General features: G+C 36.2%; 3 protein-coding genes across 4 annotated transcripts; 2 read left to right on the top strand and 1 right to left on the bottom strand.

Annotated features, from left to right (window-relative positions):
* The first annotated feature begins 14 nt into the window (after window positions 1–14).
* On the top strand, window positions 15–9,305 carry klhl15 (kelch-like family member 15). 2 transcript variants are annotated; one of them, XM_084103469.1, is made up of 4 exons: window positions 15–156; window positions 3,254–3,335; window positions 4,881–5,592; window positions 6,585–9,305. In XM_084103469.1, exons 1-4 carry the CDS (start codon window positions 96–98, stop codon window positions 7,692–7,694), a joined length of 1,965 nt encoding a protein of 654 aa, XP_083959595.1. In that variant the 5' UTR covers window positions 15–95; the 3' UTR covers window positions 7,695–9,305. The 2 variants fall into 2 exon arrangements, with proteins under 2 accessions (XP_083959595.1, XP_083959596.1); XM_084103470.1 differs by lacking the exon at window positions 15–156 and adding an exon at window positions 3,664–3,759.
* Window positions 9,306–12,338: 3,033 nt separating this feature from the next.
* cmbl (carboxymethylenebutenolidase homolog (Pseudomonas)) lies at window positions 12,339–15,901 on the top strand. The gene is made up of 6 exons (XM_084102961.1): window positions 12,339–12,532; window positions 13,549–13,760; window positions 13,844–13,951; window positions 14,571–14,713; window positions 14,820–14,911; window positions 15,715–15,901. Exons 2-6 carry the CDS (start codon window positions 13,549–13,551, stop codon window positions 15,892–15,894), a joined length of 735 nt encoding a protein of 244 aa, XP_083959087.1. The 5' UTR covers window positions 12,339–12,532; the 3' UTR covers window positions 15,895–15,901.
* A 191-nt stretch (window positions 15,902–16,092) lies between these two features.
* cct5 (chaperonin containing TCP1, subunit 5 (epsilon)) lies at window positions 16,093–22,292 on the bottom strand. Its single transcript, XM_084102960.1, has 11 exons — window positions 21,887–22,292; window positions 21,341–21,401; window positions 21,093–21,257; window positions 19,713–19,911; window positions 19,422–19,614; window positions 19,189–19,338; window positions 18,602–18,721; window positions 17,490–17,675; window positions 17,238–17,375; window positions 16,978–17,158; window positions 16,093–16,333 (listed from the first exon to the last, which is right to left on the bottom strand). Exons 1-11 carry the CDS (start codon window positions 21,989–21,991, stop codon window positions 16,206–16,208), a joined length of 1,626 nt encoding a protein of 541 aa, XP_083959086.1. The 5' UTR covers window positions 21,992–22,292; the 3' UTR covers window positions 16,093–16,205.
* Window positions 22,293–22,295: the final 3 nt, after the last annotated feature.

Raw genomic sequence — 22,295 nt, 5'->3', positions numbered from 1 at the left:
TATTGTCACCTAAAGACGCCAATGGGCAGCATGTTTCCGTCGATAATGAGATTTCATATTTAATTTCTCTGGTCTTTGTCTAATAGCAGCACTCCATGTCCGAAGGACCTCGGGCTCCCTGGTCGAAGCGGGGTTGCGTGGAGTCGCATCGCCGAGGTAAAACCCTGCTGGAATTGTTTTATTGTACACACGCAGCGTTGTCCTGCTTAATAACCTGCTCGTTTTATCTCACCGTAGCCGAATACATCAGAATTGTTTAATATGTCGTGGGCTGACATTCGTTGGGACGTGTCAGCGGTAATTACTGGCTGTGCCTCTGATATTGACCCAGTGAGCTCCCTAGATAGACAGCATGTTTGGGAATCATATGCATGTAAAGCGACTCACTGACTATAAATGCTGCCTAGATAGACAGATCATTAGGTTTCAAGACACCGTTAGTATCTGTATCCAGTCGTTTTCAGATACTTTATTTTATTTTTAGAATAAAAAAAACTGAAATCAAAACATGTCATGCAGAATTCATAATACATGCTTTTCTGTGAATCAGCCAAGCGTTGTTTTTGTATCTCGTTTACTGAGGATCTGAACACGATCGGTCATTGAAGTTGAAAATAGTATAAAACCACGTTGAGTGTAATGTAAGGTTGAACACTGGTAAAACAGGCCCATTTGACTGTAAACATTCATTACATTTTCCCCTAAACACAGAGAAGTTTACCACAGCGACAGTCAAAACAAGGTAAACTAATAAAAAACAAAATGTATTTATAAATTAAAACTGTATAAATCAGGGGTCTCCAACCTTTTTTCATTTGAGAGCTTCTTTTTACAATCGAAAGTTGCCGAGAGCTACTCATGTTATACTTAAATCTCTTAAATAATGTATCATAATTCTTATTAACAACTATCTAAACTGTTTTACACCTGAAAGACCAATGTCAGAGAAAAGAACAGAATCAGAGAATACAGTTCTTTATGGGAAATAGTACTTTGTATATTATACTGTGATTATACGTGTTTGAGACCCCTGGTATTGTAAATGTATAGGCCTAAATTAAAACCCAGAGGCATCCTGGTGGTTACTGGAAAATGGATTGATTGTTTTATCATATGACACACAGATGTCACATTGGAGTTTGATATACTACCTTTCGGCTGTATTTGATTAAAAAAAATGGTGAAAATGAAATTGTGAAATATTATATCTGTTTTAGTATATCTTAAAATGTAATTCATTCCTATGGTGACAGCTGAATTTTCAGCATCATTACTCCAGACTTCAGTGTCACATCATTCTAATATGCAGATTTGGTGCTCAAGTAAAATCTCTTATTAATATCTGTAGAGATGTACCGATGTATCGGCCGCCGATATTCATCGGACGATTTTTGATCAGTTTAAAACCATCGGCTATAGCATGGAAAAGGCTGATAACAAACTGATGGTTTATTAATTAACTGCATGAAGGCACTGAGTTGTATACTGTCTGTTGCATAATCCAACGTTTTTCTCTTGGTAAAATAATTAAATACTTGCTAAAACAAAATGAAATCTGTACAAAATACAGCAGGGCTCAACAATAAGGACTGTTCGGGGCCAACGTGAACGACGCTTGACGAAACTGTCACTGTCCCGATCAGGCCAGTGCTGCATCTTCACAAAAGTTTGTTCATTGCACGTGTTTTAAACCTTGCGAATTTAAATATTCAAGTGCAAGAAGATACCAAGGAGAACTCAATTCTACCAAAGTCCCTTTTAAGGCAAGTCATTTCACTCGGCGGCCATCTTTGAAACTCTTGGGCAGCTATTTCCGTCATGCAAGTGCAGCTCCTATCTATTTGAATGGGATAATTCTCCAAAGCTGTTCACTAAGCTTACGATTGAATTTCATATTTAAAATCACCAATGAAATCTAACAACAATTGTCTCATAAATGTGGTCTCTTATGTTAAAAGTTTTGTGCATGCAAATCCAAAGCACGCGCCCGGAAAGCAGTGTTTTAGACAGCGCGCAAATACTGAATTGAGTTCTTTCACTTTTTCTAATTTACACAAAATTATATCAAAATGGCCATTTTAGTGAGCATCCTTGTAAACATTGTCAGTTGTGTCTTAAATGAATGTTGAGAAATAAAATGCTTGTGTACCAGTATATTGAATCCGTGCAGATCTTAAAGTGACAGCAGCCTAATATTCCTTTTAATATTAATCAAACAACAAAAGACAAAAAACACTACTCTTGACTAAATAACTTTAATAAGGATTAATGTATGTTTAATTTATACAAGTAAGAATATATTTTACATTTGATTTACTTTATTTTTGTTCCCGTAAACCACTCTTAGACCTAACTGAAAAGTAGTTTATTTCATATGCATCTTTTGTTCTGTTGTATTTATGCTGGTTTGTTGAATTTTAAATTGATCCAATCCATGTTCAATAGAGATTATTTGATGATGCAGCAATAAACTAGCTAGTATACATTAATGCATGCTTTTTAGAACTTTGCTAATTTAAAACATGATCGAAACACTAATCTATTTTAATGACAAATGTTCAAATAAGAGAGCAAGCGACAAATATCGGTATCGCAATCAGCCAATAGTTGTTGGTTAAAATCGATATTGGTCGAATAAATTATAATTCCTATTGGTGCTTCCCTGATTAATTATCAGTTTTGAAAACAGTGCTGATTTATGTACATGATAAATATTTTTTCACTATTCTTTGATTAGAAATGATTTATTTGAAATAGAACTTTTTTTGTCACATTATAAATGTCTTTATTAGCAATTTTGATCTTTTTTGTGTCCTTTCTGAATAAAAGTGTTAATTTATATTATAATAATATAATTAAAATAATCGTATTTAGCTCAAACTTTTGAACGGTAGTGAATTTAAAATCATATTTTAACAAATTCTGGGAAATTCAAATTTGGTGGCCAAATGGGTGCAGTTAGTTTTGAATAGGACATTAGTTTTCTTTCGTCTGATCTGTCGACTGACTGCACTTACACTGTCTAATACAACAGTCCCTCACATTACATATAGGCACTTACTCAACCGTAACAAATAATAATCAGATGTTGCTCAGTGTCTAATGAACATTTGGTAATAATTACTAATTAACAATGGTTAAATTAATGCAATAAGCCATATCAAGTCATAGTTTACACATAGTGAATTTAGGACAGCTAAGGGGCTGTTTATTGTTGTCTATTTTCCATCATCTGGATGTCATCTCTTTTTAGAGCAGGGCAAGTACAAGCAGAGGAAATGTGAACGTCCCTTCATCGCTGTGAAGCCGACCGTTGGCCAGGAGGCCTCTAAAAGGTAAGTCACAAAGTCATCACCCTCTGCTTTTCTCCAAGCCACCTTACCAGTATGTCTTTAAGTGTTTCTCACCTCATTTTTACATTCAAAATAATGGTTAAACTATATAAGGCTTCTGTCTTGCACAATTATGGTCCATTTTCAATGTGCAAGCAGGGATATTTTGTCAAAAGTATTCTGTCATCTTCTACCTCCATTTATGCCTCGAGTAATTGTCTCCTGTTTGCACACAGTGGGACATTCAGTTTTGGTGCATCTTTAGCATTTCAGTCTGTTGGTGATTTTCTCGTAATTTTAATGATTGGGGCTTGTTCGGTTTGTCATTTAGGTGAATATCTTCAGAATTTAATTTCCTACGGACACAGAGGTACTATCCTCTGATTGGCTCGGACACCCCCCGTGACATGCCCGTGGCCAATCAGAGGTGAGTGTGCTGTGTGTGTATGTGTGCAGTAGTGGGGGGAGTGTGTGGGGGAGCTTTGAGAGAGTTTGGCTTTCAGCAGCAGAAACTGAAGTGCTGAGGTGTGAAAGTTCTTGAAGTCCTTCCAGAGGCTTTATTAAAGTCTGGCATGTTTTTATACCATCTATTATTCACTAAACTACAATTAGTTCTGATGATTTGGCTGATGAAGAACTTGAGGAAGTGCTGTTTAGTTCAACAAGCACTTAATTAAAGATTTGCCTAATTTTATCTTGTATTAAATGGATAGTTCACTCAAAGATTTAAGCAGCTGCTCAAAATTTTAGGGTCGGTAAGATTTTAAAAATGAAAATCTTTTGATTTTGCTCACCTGCATTTATTTGATTAAAAATACTATAAAAACAGTTATTTAAAATAACTGTTTTCTATTTTATTGTATTTTTAAAAATATTCCTGTAATGACAAAGCTGTATTTTCCGCATCATTACTCCAGTCTTCAGTGCCCCATGATCCTTCAGAAATCATTTTAATATGCTGATTTGGTGCTCAAACATTTCTTATTAGTCTCAATGTTAAAAACAGTTGTGCTGCTTAAAATGTTTGTGGAAACTGACACATTTTTTCAGCATTCTTTGAGAAAAGTACAAAAGAACAGAATTCACTTTAAATAGAAATCTTTTGTCAATGTTATAAATGTCATTGCTGTCAATTTTGATCAATTTAATGTGTGCTTGCTGAATAAAAGTGTTCATTTCTTTTTCTTTTTATATGTTATTGACCCCAAAACGCAGTCATTCCAAACATTTGACTTTCTTTTTTTCTTCTGTTTTTGTCTATGCAAAGAAATGTGGTCCAAAGCAACAAAATATCTTCTTTTGTGTTCCACGGGGTCAGTAATTGATAACAGAAAATTTATTTTGGGTGAACTATCCTTTTTTCAGGCCTTTACCATTGTATTGATTGATATTGAACTCTGAGACGAGACTATAAAATACTTGAGAGAAAATGGTAAATGTCTGCCTCTTCATCACAGTTATGGTCCTCCCAACCTTGCAGAGACGACCTGCTAAATTGGGACATATCGACTTGACGTGTCATTTATAAGCTTGTTTGTGTCTCTGCAGGTGCCTAATGGCGGGGGATGTGGAGGTGTACCTCTCCCAAGTGCATGATGGCAGTGTGTCGTCGGGCTTCCGAGCCTTGTATGAGGAGCGACTGCTGCTCGATGTCACTCTTCTCATCGAGGAGCACCACTTCCAGGCGCACAAGGCTCTGTTAGCGACGCAAAGCGACTATTTCCGGGTCATGTTCACGGCCGATATGCGGGAACGTGACCAGGATAAGATTCACATGAAGGGGTTGACGGCAGCCGGGTTTGGTCACGTCCTTCGCTTCATGTATTATGGTTCATTAGAGTTAAGCATGATCACGGTGCAAGAGATCCTGCAGGCTGCCATGTACGTGCAACTCACAGAGGCTGTAGAGTTCTGCTGCTCCTTCCTACTGGCCAAGATCTGCTTAGAGAATTGTGCTGAGGTCATGCGTTTGCTGGAAGACTTCAGCGTCGGCGTGGAAGGCGTGCAGGAGCAGCTTGATGCGTTTCTGCTGGAGAACTTTGTGCCCCTGATGGCGCGACCGGACTTCCTGTCCTATTTGAGCTTGGAGAAGTTGATGGCTTATCTGGATAGTGACCAGCTGAGTCGATTTCCGGAAATTGAGCTGTATGAGGCGGTGCAGGCTTGGTTGAGACATGACCGGCGACGATGGAGACATACGGATGCGGTGGTGCAGAACCTGCGCTTTTGCCTCATGACTCCTGCCAATATCTTTGAGAAGGTAACAATGCTTCAAAAATCATTTGAAAATCGAATTCATGAATATCAATACGTTTTTGGAGAGTTGTACCACATGACACTTTACAACCTAAATGTACTTGTTAATATCTTTGAGAAGGTAACAATGCTTCCTCTTTTATTATGTGTTTAGGGGTCAGTGACAAGTAAGAAAAAGGAAAAAAATCATTTGAAAATCTAATTCATGAATATCATTACGTTTTTGGAGAGTTGTACCACATGACACTTTACAACCTAAATTTACTTGTCGTTAATTATGCAGTTTTTTAAGAAACATTTCATGAAGATCTACAGAGGTCCTCTCTATGATATAATTTCCTGTTTTGTTTAATTCTGTATGACTTTTTGTTTGATGAACAGAACTTTTACATAATACTTTTTTATATTTTTACATTTTCTTTACAAAAATGGCATTAAATTGCATTAAAAACATGATGCAAATCATTGTACATTACCGTTCACAAGTTTGGGGTCAGTACAATATATACATTTCTATTCATCAAAGAATCCTGAAATAAAAGTATTACTGTTTCCACTAACATTTTTAATAATAATAATCAGAACATCATTAATAATAAGAATAAGAAATGTTTTTTGAACTCCCAAATCAGCATATTAGAATGATTTCTGAAGGATCATGTGACACTGAAGACTGGAGTAATGATGCTGAAAATTCAGCTTTGCATCACAGGAATAAATTACATTTTAAAATCTATTCAAATAGAAAACAGTTATTTTAGTTTATATTAATATTTCACAATATTACTGTTTTTATTGTATTTTTGATTGCATAAATTCAGCTTTAGTAAGCAAAAGCCATTTAAAGAAATCTTAACGACCCCAAACTTTTGAACGATAGTAGGGATGAACCGATATGAAAATATTGGCCGATACCGATAATTGATAATTTTTTATATTTGAAAGCCGATAACCGATGTCATTGACCCTTATGTTTTTTTTCCCGTCCTTGCATAGGTGAAGACATCAGAGTTCTACCGTTATTCCCGCCAACTGAGACTAGAAGTAGACCAGGCGCTCAGCTACTTCCATCAGGTGAACGAACAACCGCTGGCAGAAACCAAGTCCAACCGCATCAGATCCGTGAGACCCCAGACTGCTGTATTCCGTGGAATGATCGGCCACAGCATGGTCAATAGTAAGATCCTCCTCCTGCACCGGCCCAAAGTGTGGTGGGAACTAGAAGGCCCCCAGGTACCGCTCCGCCCCGATTGCCTGGCCATCGTCAACAATTTCGCTTTCCTGTTGGGTGGTGAAGAGTTAGGCCCGGACGGAGAGTTCCACGCTTCTTCTAAGGTCTACCGCTACGATCCCAGACAGAACTCCTGGCTACGCATGGCCGACATGTCCGTTCCCAGATCAGAGTTTGCCGTCGGCGTCATCGGGAAGTATATTTATGCCGTTGCAGGTCGCACTCGCGACGAGACGTTTTATTCTACGGAGCGTTATGACATTGTTGAGGACAAGTGGGAGTTTGTAGATCCTTACCCTGTAAACAAGTACGGCCACGAAGGCACTGTGCTCAACGGGAAGCTGTACATCACTGGCGGCATCACCTCCTCTTCCACCTCAAAACAAGTGTGCGTCTTTGACCCGGGACGGGAAGGAACGTCCGATCATCGTACGCGGCGCACGCCAATCCTCACCAACTGCTGGGAGAACAAGTCAAAAATGAACTACGCTCGTTGCTTCCATAAGATGATCTCCCACAATGGGAAGCTGTACGTCTTCGGCGGGGTGTGTGTGATACTGCGTGCCTCTTTCGAATCCCAGGGCTGCCCGTCGACAGAAGTTTATGACCCAGACACCGACGAGTGGACTATTTTGGCTTCAATGCCTATAGGACGCAGTGGGCATGGAGTGGCAGTGTTGGACAAACAGATCATGGTGCTCGGGGGACTTTGCTACAACGGTCATTACAGCGACTCTATCCTCACATTTGACCCTGAGGAGAACAAATGGAAAGAGGACGAGTATCCTAGGATGCCTTGCAAACTGGACGGACTGCAAGTGTGTAGTTTGCACTTCCCAGAATACGTTCTGGAACATGTGAGACGCTGCAGCTGAGTCTTTGTACTTTCAAGACAGTTTAGGAGACAAACGTTTACAGGTGTGACAAGTAATACTAATACTGTTGAAGCTTTTAAACTGTAGGCCAGTGCTTATTTAAGAAGAAAAAAAAAATCCTTTTTAGGCTTTCATTGTAGAAAGGAAGGTTTGTTATTTGTACTAAGCATTGGCGTTCTCATAAAAATCGGATACAGATTACCTTTTTGCTCATACGTCTGACTCATTGCACTGTAATCATCCTGTAGAGCACATAATACTCTTCATGTTTCACCACATTGTCTTCTCTGTGACGTTCTTCTATATCCCTTCATTCTGTTCACAGGAAGTCATGTTCTATGTGTGCTTATTCCACGACAAGTAGTCTGGTACGTCTAGGAGTGGTTAGAACAATGCAAAGGAGACTAAATGAAGTAGAGGAACTCATGAAGAAATTTAAAAACTTCCCAGTCCCCTTTTTTTCTTTCACATTTACTAATCTAAGAATGCATTTGTGCTGATACTAGTGATGTTGTAGTGGATCTTGACGATAATGACTGTAATGATTGTAATCTTGACGATGACGTTGACAAGCATTGCACTCGATTAAGGGCATATATTACTGCTCTACAATAACACCGGTCCTCCACTGCTGACTGCACAGGGAGAAAAGGGGACAGGAGAGATTAGGGGACGCGTAGTTCCTACTTCTCCGACCTTTATTAGTTGTGCTTATGCTTATTTTTAACTTATTTATTAAAACGGCAAAGCCTTGCCTTGATCCAATTCATGTAATGTAAGGAACTACTTTCTATGTGTGTGTGTGTGGGTGGGTGTGTGTGTGTGTGTCTCACATTTTGTTTCACCAGCAAAGGGCTAAAGCACATATGCATCTTGTGTTTAATGTCAAAAGAAACACTAATAGCCATTCTATGAGTTTAGGCATTCATTAGATATTAATATCAGTTGCAGTAAAAGGGATTATTCATCAATTACTCACCTTTTCAATTACTCTGTTTTTGTTTTTCTGTGCTATGAAATTCAGTGAGACCCAAAACATGTTTTTGGACTCCATTGGTTTTCACTGCATGGTCAAAAACACCATCTTTTGTGCTCTACAGAAAAGAAAGATTTGGAGCGACATAAATGTGAGTAAATGATGACAAACTTTTTTTTTTTTGGTGAACTATCCCTTTAAGCCAGATCTTGAAGGTGTTTGGCAATATGTCATTTACTATTATGGACCCTACATGTGATGCTGTGTTTCCTCAGAGTTCCTGGTTGGTTTGTACTTCCTCAAACACTAACTTTGACCTTTTGTCTCTGCCGTGTGACATTTCTCATCCAAAATTCATGTTATTTTCATGTACATATAGATGCCAAACTGTGGTCTGTAAGGGTCAAACTGTAATAATCAGACACAGCAGTAGATTATAACCTTGTCTTGTTATTTTTTTCAGTAGAATAACAGACAATTATTCCACTATAATAATAATAATCCATAGCCCTGTATCTTGTTCTTGAGAGGAGTATAATCGGATTGCTAACTTGTTTACCAAAATCTGGTGGTTCACTGGTATTTGAAGACTTTGTAATTAATTTCCAGAAATAAATGTTCAAACTGTTCAGCTCTCTGGGTTTTCTAATTGAATACAATCACCTGCTGTGCTGATGTGTTTAAGTTTAATGTGTATTTAAGACGCTGTCTTCTTTAGATATCAGCATCTTATCCTGTGGGTTTATCACTGTAAGAGGATCCATCAGCAGGGTGTGTGCTGCAATCCTAAGCCGGTTCTTCAGCTCGTGTGTCGCCATGTCTAACAGAACTGTGCGCTATATTGAGAAAAATGCATTCATGCAGCTTAAAGCATGGTGCTAGCAATGCCACGGTCATGGGTCCGATTCCCATGGAATACATGAACTGATAAAAATGTATACCCTCAATTCAATGCAAGTCGCTTTGGATAGTTAAAAGAAACTTTATGCGTTTGGCAGACAGAGGTATTTTTGGTCATGTGGCCAGATGTCTCTTGGTACTTTTTAAGTAGGCCTACTCTTTAAAGATAAATTAGGACCATAGTGCGACTGGATTAGATTAATATTGAAGCTTTTTTGGTTTGTAGAATAAAGCCGCATGTTAAATATTCTTCTTTCCAACAATAAACAGCAATTCTCCACACTTAGAATAATTTTAATCCAGAATATAAATTTTGCCAGAATGAAAGACATTTAAAAAATAAATAAATAATAGTGTTTTGTCCTCGAGTTTTTTTTTTTTGTGTGTGTGTGTGGCCTATTTTTCATTGCAATACTTTTCACCTCAGAGTAAAAAAGGGTACTTGAAACATTAGCCTACTTCTCATAATTGCAATTTAAGCTCACAATTGCTCACTATCTAACATTGTAATTTCATATCTCACAACTGCAGCGTAATGCCTTGTAATTGTGACTTTACATTTTACAGTGTTTTTTTTTTTTTTTTGGTGGAAACAGTCCATAAAAGTCATACAAACTTTATTCAGAACTGAATTCTGGGATCTTGTTGGACTTTTCCAGAATGTTAATGTTTTTGTTTGAGACCCATCGTTTTTTCACTGATCATATATTCGATGGTGAATTGATCTGAAATATTTCAATTTTATTTTTACTATGATGCATTCATAAGTGTACTACACTTTTTTTTGTAATACAATGACCGTCCTACAGGATAACCGAACTGTAAAAGCCGTAAGATAAAGCTTTTTAACTCAAGTTTCTAAATTAATTTGACAATTTGCGTTGGTTGTGTCAGGATATTACACATCAATGAGATAAATGTTATGTGTCGTCTCTTTTGGCTATTGACACAATTCATAAATATGAATTATTTGGTGATTATGTTGCACAAAAAAAGCGGCGAATTTCGAATAAATCCCGAAAGCTAAACAACAATCGCTTTCAGTTTAAGAAAAAAAGCCTGGGTTGTGCTAATCGCGCTCGTGGCGCCGTGGCTTAGTTGGTTAAAGCGCCTGTCTAGTAAACAGGAGATCCTGGGTTCGAATCCCAGCGGTGCCTTTTGAGTGCACTTCATTCACACATAAGGGATATAGCCTAAAGCCTTTACTATTACACTGCACTAATATTATTGATTATTTATTAGTACTCTATTCAGTATTTCTAAGGATATTTTAACTTCTGTTTAGGCACTTGCTTCCATAACATAGCCTACCTGTATATCACAGGCCTTTTATTGACTTGTCAGCAAAATTCAAAGGGTCAAACAATTATTAAACACAAACCAATTCATAAAACAGCAACAATGGTAACATACAAAAATATTATACCACTTTTTAAAATACAATTTAATGAGTCAATTAACAGCTTCAATACGGTATTATTAAACCATTGTATTATATTAAATATAATATTATAATATATAGTTATTCTAAAGTTATCTACCCTTATCGTGTCGTTTACCCTTATGAATCTGAATGTATGGTAAACTTCACAAAAAACGGTTACAGTACGCCCTCTGGTGGCACACTAACAATAGAGACGTTGTTTCATTTATAGTTATGCATGCAACTGAGATAATACACCAAATATTTGAATTTTTTTTAAAAAATGTTTACCACAGGGCAATTGAAGTGAGATTATTAGTCATGAAAAACTAAAGAAAAGCAGTCAGCATCTAAACACATGCTCTACATGCTTATGATGCAACAGCTTAGATATAATGAATATAATAACAAATCATTTTTTTAGCAAATCAACTTCAACACAACATTTTCAAAAGAGAAAAATCAATTATAACTGCTATGATTGATTCCACTGGGAAGAATGCACAGTCATCAGAGGAAATAAAACATATTTTCCAATCATTTTATTGCAATTTATATTCTTCAAAAATAACCCAGATTTAACAGATATCCAGTTATTTTTAGATAAAAGAAATCTTCCAAGCTTAACAAAAGAACAAGCCGACTATTTAGAGTCACCTTTAACTTTATCGGAACTACGCAATGCATTAATAAAAATACCAAATTATAAAACACCAGGGCCACAATTTCCACAATTATCCATAATGATCAAACTGGATTCATCAAATGCCACCACTCCTCAAGTAATTTAAGAAGGCTTTTCAACCTTATCAATATATCACAACTCAATCAAATACAGGCAATAATAGTTTCCTCAGATTTCTGATTATACTATAAAGCCTTGCTTTGTGTAAGTTTTATTATTTTGAATTTTTATAATATAACATGCTGGAAATGTGATAAAAACATTTTTTTTATTTGACTATCATGACAGTCTCCAGGCATGTTCAGAATTAAGATACACCAGTCATACGGTAGAAGGTAGAATAGGTAGGCCTATTTAGTTTTATATTTATGGATCTGTAAAATGCAGATTACATTAAGCAATGGCAGTGTTTTTTCACATTGTATTGTTGTAAAATACTTTGTGCTAGGCTTTTTTGTGTGTAATAATAAATAATAATAATAATAATAAAAAACAGTTAATAAAACAGCATTAAACAATAGGCCTACATGCTCTTCTTTATACATTGTTACACATGTCTACAATTCATATTATCATATCATAATCAAGCTTTCTTTTTGTTGTGGGGACAGATATGACCCGGAACTCTAAATATAGGGCTATGTCCTCAGTGCACGAATCGATACGCAATAAATATATAATATATAACACTTTAACACATACCCATCCATTTACTTTCAACTGACATATTTTTGCTAACTCATGATGAACAAAGTAAGACGTGAGCGCCATATATGAAATAGTGGGCGTTGCAGATATAAGAATCAGATTTTAACCTTTCAAATAAATTCGAGGTTTCTCGGTTCAGTGGTGCGGTAAGTGCATTTCAAAATGTAAAGCAAAAATCAATGTTGAATGCGGCCTGTGTTGTTGTCGATATCAGCATTAAGTGCAACTTTACCGAATGTTTGTCATATGTTGCTTTGAATGGAGTCACAAAGTTTAATCACGTGATTCATTCACGTCTTTCTTTTTCTTTTGCGGCGGATTCCAGTTGTTCCAAAACTATTTTAACCTTTTTATAAAGTAACATTTGTGGCCAAATTGTTTTGAAGAGTCTAGAAAGATGTGTTGATTTATTTTGCACGGAGTTGTCGACTTTAAAATGAAGTACAAGGCTGTTTTGATTTCGTGTTGTTTAGGCTACACAGCAAACGTAAGCATATTTCCCGTTTGGCATTTTTTTTGGGAACCAAATAATAACGCTCTAGAAATGTTCTCTGGCCTGGGGTTTGGAACCAAAAACTAAACTAGCCAGAACGATGCAGAGTTTTTTGCGACAACCTAAAGAGAATGAACAGAACGTTCTGTAGTGGTTATTTTTTAGGATATATTTTATAACCAAAAACTAACAGTAGCCTAACGTTCCCAAACATGGTGGTTAGCTGGGTAATTACAGTTTGCTCATCAGTAAGAATCTATCTTTTGTCAAAGTTCCACAAAAGGAAGCAAATAAACATGAAATAATACAAATACAGTTACCATATTTGATATATAATATCTAAAGGGTATATTATTAATGTAGCCTAACCTGTAGATTGCTCCATCTCATATAAATCATGATCACAGTAAAGTAAACTTGCAATTGTTTATCACTTAATGGATCACAGTATAAAGAAAAAAAAAGTTACATTAAGTTAAATCAAGTAAATGTGAAGATTTTCTGTGTTTATCAATTTCTTTTTTCCTCACAATTGCCTTTTAGATTTAAAATATTACTGTATTGTTTGAAATAGAATAACCCACTGTCACAAACAGTTTGTTTTGAGGAATGAAATGCATTAAATTTGGGATTGAATAGGTTCATACCCTGTTTTTCTTTTATGAACAGATGGCAAACGAAGCAAAGCCCTGTCCATGTGATATCGGGGATACGATTGAATATGGAGGTCTTGGAGAGGAAGTTCAAATCGAGCACATTAAAGCTTATGTGGTGAAGCCTCAAGCATCAGAAAAGGCCATTATTGTAATTCAAGATATTTATGGATGGCAGCTTCCAAACACCAGATACATGGCCGACATGCTCTCAGCCAATGGATACACGTAAATGTTTTCTAATGTTATACTTATAAATATTAAAATTGTTCAGAAATCCCTATTCTTACTTGATTATTTTGCATTTGCAGTGCTATATGTCCAGATTTCTTTGTTGGAAAAGAGGCGTGGAGCCCATCTCACGACTGGTCAACATTTCAGCAGTGGCTCGAAGACAAAAAACCTACAGACATCAAAAAGTACAAGTTCAATGAACTACAGTGCTATGCATAAGTTTAGACACCCATGCTAAAGTTGACTAAAAAGAGGAATAAAAAATCATCTTTCACCATACCTAGAGATTGGCATGGAGTACTTTCCATAAGATCATCTCTCAATGCAAATCAAACCAGCTATTAGGCTAACTGAAATAAAACCATGCCAGTCTATAGGTATGGTGAAGGCTATGTGATGATGTGGGGCTATTTTAATTCCAAAGGCCAAGGGAACTTTATCAGGATGCATAGTATCCTGGATCCATGAAGTAACTGGCCTGCCTCTAAAAATCTGCCTGCCTCTATGGGAATTTAACATAGGGGTGTCCAGACTTATGCACCCTGTATTTTAAGGAAGAACATTTATTTATTTACGATACATTATTCATTCACAAAGAAAATTGGTGTCCTTAAAGGTTGGATTTTTCCTAATTTTTTTAATTAAGGCATTAAGTTCAATTTCCAAAAGATGATTTTTTATTCCTCTTTTTAGTCAACTTTAGCATGGGTGTCTAAACTTATGCATAGCACTGTACATGCTCTTTTCTGATGCACTTGGCCATGCCTTCAAAGGAAAGACTAAACAATCTTGTTGTTTTCCCAGGGAAGTGGATGTTGTATTGAGGTACCTGAAGGAGCAGTGTGGTGCAAAGCATATAGGTGTTGTGGGTTTCTGTTGGGGTGGTGTTGCGACACACTACATTGCTCTTCAGTATCAAGAAATTAAAGCTGGCGTCTCAGTCTATGGTAATGTATTTGTTGCATTTATATAAACAGTCAAGGATACAGAAAAAGTATGTGTCAATATGCTGTCTGCAATCCTAGCAACTGTATATACATTCATTTAACCCAGGTATCGTTAGAGAGCGGGAAGACAGGTTTGACCTCAAGAGTCCGACCCTCTTCATATTTGCAGAAAATGATGCAGTCATACCTCTTGATCAGGTAAGCTGGGGTCTTTTTAAGATATATATATATATATATATATGAAGAGTTCAGATGCAAAAGCCTCTAAGTGCCATCTGAAAATTTCTTCTAGAATGATCATTTTTATCAAGCTCATATATTTAAGTTCAGTAATTTCACTTAAATAGCAATGAAAATAACCTATTAATTTTCATTTAAGTGAAATTACTGAACTTAAATATATGAGCTTGATAAAAATGATCATTCTAGAAGAAAATTTCAGATGGCACTTCTCTTCTTATGTATATATATATATTATATATTCTCTTCATATATATATATATATATATATATGTATATATAATGTATGAAGAGCACATTTCTTTTAAGACTTAAACTGTGTTCAAAAGTTTAGGGTCAGTATCATTTTTAAAAAAATAAATTAATTTCAAATAAATTTTATTTTTTAAAGAATCCTGAAAAAAATATGTTTTCAACATTGGCAATATTAAGAAATATATGTTCCATCATAGTTCTGATTTATTGCTGCCTCAATAAGGATGTGACATGGAAAATGAGCTTTATTAGATTTGCACCAAACACATTTCAGGCCAAACAGCTCAATTTAAGTATAATCAGATTACATTATTCTCTTTAAAATTATCTTTGAGTATTTAGTCGAATACAGATTTATTTGCATTTTATCTCTTAAGAATGAGAAACAATAAATGTGGGTAAATGTATTATGAAGTCACTGGATTAATAAAGTAACCTATTTCAGGGCCATAAACTGGTCAAACAATCATTTAATGATGTTTATTGTTCTCTAACTTTTAACCAAGGTGACCACACTAGAGACAAGACTGAAGGAAAAGTGCACTGCTGACTTCCAAGTGAAAATCTTCCCTAATCAGACACATGGGTTTGTCCATCGCAAGAGAGAAGACATTAACCCAGATGATAAACCCTACATCGAGGAAGCCAGGAAAGATATGATCAACTGGTTGAAGAAGTACATGTAAACTGCAACAGGTTAAAATGACTGAGGTGAAGGTTAAACATTTTCTAATAATAAAAACTAAAAAGCAATAAATCTGATGACATTAACAGCTTGAAATTATTTGAAAGCTTTTGCAGTTCTGCATGTATATTTTTAAAATGGCACTTTTTTTCTACTAAGATTCAAAAATCTAATGTCAATGACAACCAAGAAACAAATCTGAAAACAAAAGTTTAATGGATCACTTCGGTACTACATTGAACTGCATCAAATGATAAATAACAGTACAGGTTCGACATTGCTTTAGAAGTGCATGGGACCGTAGTGCGTCGCTCAGTCTTCAGGCTCGCCGGGGCCCCTGACATCATCAATCTTCAGAATCATCTTGACTACTTGAGTGGCCAGAGAAATCTGTTGTTTCTTTCCAATGAGGGTCTCGATCACATGCTGTTTCTTCATGTCTGTAAAGATTTAAGTCAAATTTAAGGCCAAAAATATTTTATGTATCAGTTTAAGACTGAACCAATTACATAATAATAATAAAAAAAAATAAAAAAAACTACACTACTGTTTCAAAAGTTTGGGGTCAGTAAGATTTTTTAAAATGAAATGAATTTTATTCAGTAAAGATGCATTAAATTGATCAAAAGTGACAGCAAAGATTTTTAATATAAATTCATAATGCTCTTTTAAACTTTCTAATCAATGAATCCTGGGAAAAAAATTACATTTTGTATCACATGTATTTCCACAAAAATATTAAGTGGCACAACTGTTTTCAATATTGATAAGAAATGTTTCTTGATCATCAAATTAGCATATTAGAATGATTTCTGAAGGATCATGTGACACTGAAAACTGGATAGAAAGCTGTTGTTTTAAATTATTTCACAATATTACCATTTCTACTGTTTTTTTTAATCAAAGACTTTTCAAAAATAATTTCAAAATCTTACATAAATCTAAATGGCTTTTTTTTTTTTTACTGTTGCACAAGCACTACTAATACTATAATTCTTTACTTTGTTTTTCTTACATTTGCCTATTCTGTCGATGAGTATTGTAAAGAATTATATTTTAAGAAGTATATTAAAGAAGTTCATACCATTTGTTGATAAATGTAGACAGTCAATTCCAAGTGCAGAGTTGATTTCCTTGACTTGTCGAGCTCTGACCTCTGTCATCGTCTGAATAGGGTTCAAACCGCTGTTCTCGGCGAGTGCCATAGGGATGACCTCAAGAGCGTCAGCGAACGCTCTCATAGCGTACTGCTCCAGAGAGGGGCACTGGAATCCAAGCAGAGCGTTTTAGAAATATGCTTAACAAAAACCTCAGAATGTAGAGTACAGATAACGGCAAAAATACCTTATCAGCTGCCAGGTTGACCGCAAGAGCGCAGGCGATCTCTGAGGCACCTCCACCGTACACGATGCGGTTATCCTTCACAAGGTTACGGATGACGCACAGAGCATCATGAAGAGCTCTCTTGGCCTCTTCGATAATCTAAATGATTCAGATGAATAGGCGAGGGGGATTGCAAATTTGTAACCAGGATACGAAAACTAATATAATATTTTGAGGGGGCAAAAGCCCAATTTAGCACTTAAAACTCTTTACCATTTTGTTCCCTCCACGGATGAAGATCGTCACGGCTCTGGAGTTCTTGCACTCCTCAATAACCAGCATTTTGTCTTTAGTGGTCCCAAAGCAAATCTCCTTCACCAACCCAGCAGCGCCCAACTTCTCCGGGGTCAGCTCGCTGAATCGAGGTACGATACGTCCTCCAGTAGCAATGGCGATGAGCTGGAAATGTTTGTATAAAGTCTCATAGTTTGATCATACTCTCAACAGACATGAGTAACCCATCAGTGATAAAGCTAAAGACAATGTTGTGAGATATCCGAGCGTTCAAAAGTCTGGGGTCTGGAAGTTTTTCTTTGAAAGGTATACTTTTAATACCCAAGACTCTACTATTATTTAGCAAAAGTGACTCTAAAGACATTTATAATGTTACAAAAGATTTGTTTTAAAGAAACGCTGCTGCCTTGAACTTTATACTTAATGAAAAATAATTTTTAGAAAAAAATCAATGTAAACAAAAATATTAAAGTTACTGTGAACTGGAAGTTGTGATCGACTTTACTTCAGTAATGTGACATTTTCAGAGTGAAATGGAATATTGAATGAGAAAAGAGGGCATGGCTCTTTTTTTCGGCTGGGAATTGATTGAATCTAAAAAAAGTATGCGTTCCATTCATCTTGCGGTCATTGGATCTGGTTCATCAGAGAAGGAAAGCCATTGCAGAGGGGAAGTACAATTTCAGATTTTTATTAAAGACGACAAATTGGGGGTTTTTTTTGGACTAACTTGCACAGATGAGTTGTTTACCACAAGACTAGTAATGTGTGCTAACAAAGTAAATAGGGTCAATTTTGATTTCATGCTGACTTTAAGTAGCACAATTGTTTTACCACTGATAAGAAATGTTACTGGAGAACCAAATCAGAATATTAGAATGATTTCTGAAGGATCATGTGACACTGAAGACTGAGTAATGATGCTGAAAATTCAGCTAAATTCATCACAGGAATAAATGACATTTTAAAATGTGTTAAGTTATTTTGCATTGTTATATTTCACAATATTACTGTGTAATGCATTTTAATGTTCAAACATACTGACCCCAAACTTTTAAACAGTAGTGTATTGCAGTGTAGTTTTTACAAACCTCAATCTCAGGTCCACCGACCCAGCGGACGGCAGGAAGCTCATTCTGCAGGAGCAAGTGATTGGCCTCGTCGTCAAATCCCCACTGGCAAATGGCAAGATTAGCCCCAGTCTCCTTGACCTTTAGAAGACGTGTTGGAAGAGGGAGAGAAAGAAGAAAAAAAAAAGAATTAAATTGAATGATCAATAATACATTTATCATTAAAATCAAACCGAGGCTGCAATACATCCGGAATATTCAATTTGTAGCTCTAAATAACTCTATACTGAAGAGGGTGGTCATGCAGATTGAGAAAACATCATTATTGCTATTGTTTGCATTTTTTTACAATTATGTTAAAAAGAAAAATCTTAAAAACAAAGAAACTGATAAGATGTTACTGATAAGAAGTGACAGCACTTTAATCTGTCAATGTAAAATAAAACTGCCATTACATTTTATTGTATAGCTTTAGAAAAATACACAGAAATACAAATTATAAATACATATTAAATAATATACAATATTAAATACAAATATATTGAATTAAAACAATCTCTTTACTTTTACTTAAGCAAGTACGCAAACAGAACAAGCAATATACAGACCTGTCGAATCATTTCTGCAAACTTTTCCTTCTCATAATTCTGCAGAGCTTTATAGTCCTCCACTGAGGTCACGTCAAGCTTATGCTTGGTTTTGGGCTTGGGCGGCTCAAACGGGCAGGTGAGGATGGCGATTTTTGTGTCTTTCAGTACCTGGAGGAATATATAAAACATACTTATTAATGAAGACCGTATGCATATGCAACCAGGAATGATTATTAACAGTGAACACAAACCTTGGGCATCTGAGGGTGACTGAACTCTTTGTCCACAACGACACCTTTGATGAGCTGAGTGTCCTCTAGTTTACCACCGACCTTCCCTTCCACTTTGATGAGCTCAAAGTCGACATCCTTCCTCTCCATGTCTGCAACTGTCAGGATGGCATTGACAGCAATCTCTGCCATCTGTCTGTGGCACCGGTTGATCCTACGAACCAAAAAAAGTGAATACATTGATGATAACCCCTTACAATATTCTCAGTAATAAACTGTTAATTAAAAAAAACTAGTAACAGACACACTCACACTTTGGACCCTAGCGTGGTCATGGCTGTCTGAATAAGAGGCTCTGTGTTGTTGGGATCCACTGGGAAACTATCCCCGATTTTGTCAAGCTCCTGGATGGCAATCTTTGCGGCCTGGTCATAACCATCGGCGATCCTGATGGGGTGAATGCCTCTGTCTAACAGCTGCTCAGCCTGTTCCAGAAGAGCTCCTGCCAAGACTACAGGGGCAAACACACACATTAGACTATAAAGCTACACTGATGAAACAAGAAACATACTACAATATAGCACTCTTGAGATAAACTTCAACATATTACATTTAAAGATGTCTACTACTATAGATTTCATGTATGTCTAGCTATAAGATACATATCAAATTTTAGATTATCTAAAAAAAAAAAAAAAACTATTCAAAAGTCTAGGTTCGGTAGGTATTTTTCCCCCCAAAATGTTTTTGAAAGAAGTCTCTTATTCTCACCAAGGCTGCATGTATTTGATAAATGCAGTATACATTACAATTGTAAAAAATAATTAATAATTTAAAATTACTATTTTCATATCTTTTAAGATGCAATTTATTTCTGTGATAGCAAAGCTGAATTGTCAGACGCCATTACTCCAGTGTCACATGATTTTTTTTAAGATTTCTTTAATGAATCTAAAGTTTCAAAGAACAGCATTTATTTGAAATGGAAATCTTTTGTCAATGTCTTGTATATAAATTTGATAAATGTCTTTGTCACTTCTGATCAATTTAATGCATCCTTGCAGAATAAAAGTATTAAAATCACCATGAAATCAAAATTGACCACCCTCAGACTGCAGTATATTGATCTTTTTTTTATTTTTTTTTATGAATTGCCCTGATTATCTTTTATCAAAATAACTTGCACTCCCTCTTGCAGTGACATCTCTTCTCTTCTCTTTATTGATGCGTTTACTGGCATGGGGCAACCTGTCACTCACATGACATCACAGCAACAGCAAACCACAACCATCCAATTAATTCCTGATGGACAAAATCCCACCCAACATGTTTTTTTTTTGTTCGAGAAGCCGTTTCACATACGTCACAAATAGGGAAGAAAAGACTAGGGGTGTGCAGCAGAGTCAATATCTGTATCTGTTACAAAGTCAAACTTATTCTTTATCGTATATTTTATTCAAATAATTTATCCATTTTAGATGAGCCCCATCTAGTTTCTGACCCTGATACAATTTAATGGTACGTCAAAGCATTATTAAATAAACCAAAATATGTAATAAACAAACATGCAGTGGGAAATATGTGAAGTTTGATCAATGACAAGCATTAAAAAGCCAAATTCTGCAACCCATGTGCAGATAGCTCAGCTGGTTATGTTTAGTCAGGGGAGGACTAAAAGAAACGCAAACTCACCAACAACACCAGTGGTTCCATCTCCAATTTCATCATCTTGAGACTTGGAGAGTTCAACCATGAGCTTGGCAATCTGATGTTCGACATCCATCATGCTGAGAATCGTTGCACCATCATTGGTCACGGTCACCTCACCATCCCTATCCACCATCATCTTGTCAAGCCCTGTGAACAGTATTAATCTGCATTAAGAAAACAGCAAGGAACGGACCATAAAGACTAACTTGCATGCAGAACTGAGGACTTACCATTTGGCCCCAGTGATGTTTTCAGGGTGCCTGCAACTGCTTTTGCTGCCATGATGTGAGACTGAAATGGACGAATAATATTAGAATGAAATATATGCACATTACAGATTCAATCTGATACTGCATGATCTCATATTGTTCTGACAGACAGTAAGGTGCGTCACAAACAACAATAATCTTGATAGGATTCTTAAAAAGTAATAAGCACAATAATCAGTTTGCATAAAAGTAAAGTCAAGGTACATTTACAGCTTTCTCGTTGATAAAAACAATATTTCTTAATGTCTCCCTGATTGCGCATCATGACTCAACGCAGTTAGAGGAAGCACATGGACCATCCGCTGCTAGACATGAGGCACATTATTGATCGCATTAGACAATAGAATACGCAATAAAGGAATTCATTCTCTCCATGTCAGACTACAAAAGCACAGTGCAACCAATAAGTTTAAAACATGAAACGGTTTGTAGTTTTCTGGATTATAGATATGGTTAAATGAACCGTCAAAAAGCTTAGAGAGCCCGCTAGCCCGTTAGCTTTTATACCTTCAGGGCTTCCAGGCCAGTCAAGCGAGATTTCTTTTCCTGGTCCTTTATGATGAGGAAAGGCCTTCCATATTCATCGAACGCAAGGGTCCCCATGGCGGACATTTTTAATATCCACCCTAGAGGAATGCACAGCTTTTTAAAATGATTTTATATAAGGAAGTTTGATCCTCTAGCCGTGCACCTCGACGCGTGGATCTGCCGGCTAGTTCTGGAAGAATCTTGGGGCGGGACGGACCAAACCAAGTGGAGGGTGTCAATCATCAACGGCATTTTTGGGTAAATTATGTAAGCGTCATCGAGTCAGTAATTATATAAAATGTAAAACACTTAAGAAAATAATTTATGAAAGAAAAAGAAAGAAACCTATCTGCCAAATTTAAGCATTTTAATAATGGTTCATCCTACT

Source organism: Abramis brama (genome assembly GCF_963993115.1).
Source record: "Abramis brama genome assembly, chromosome: 24".
NCBI lineage: Eukaryota > Metazoa > Chordata > Actinopteri > Cypriniformes > Leuciscidae > Abramis > Abramis brama.
This window is presented reverse-complemented; position numbering and strand designations above follow the sequence as displayed.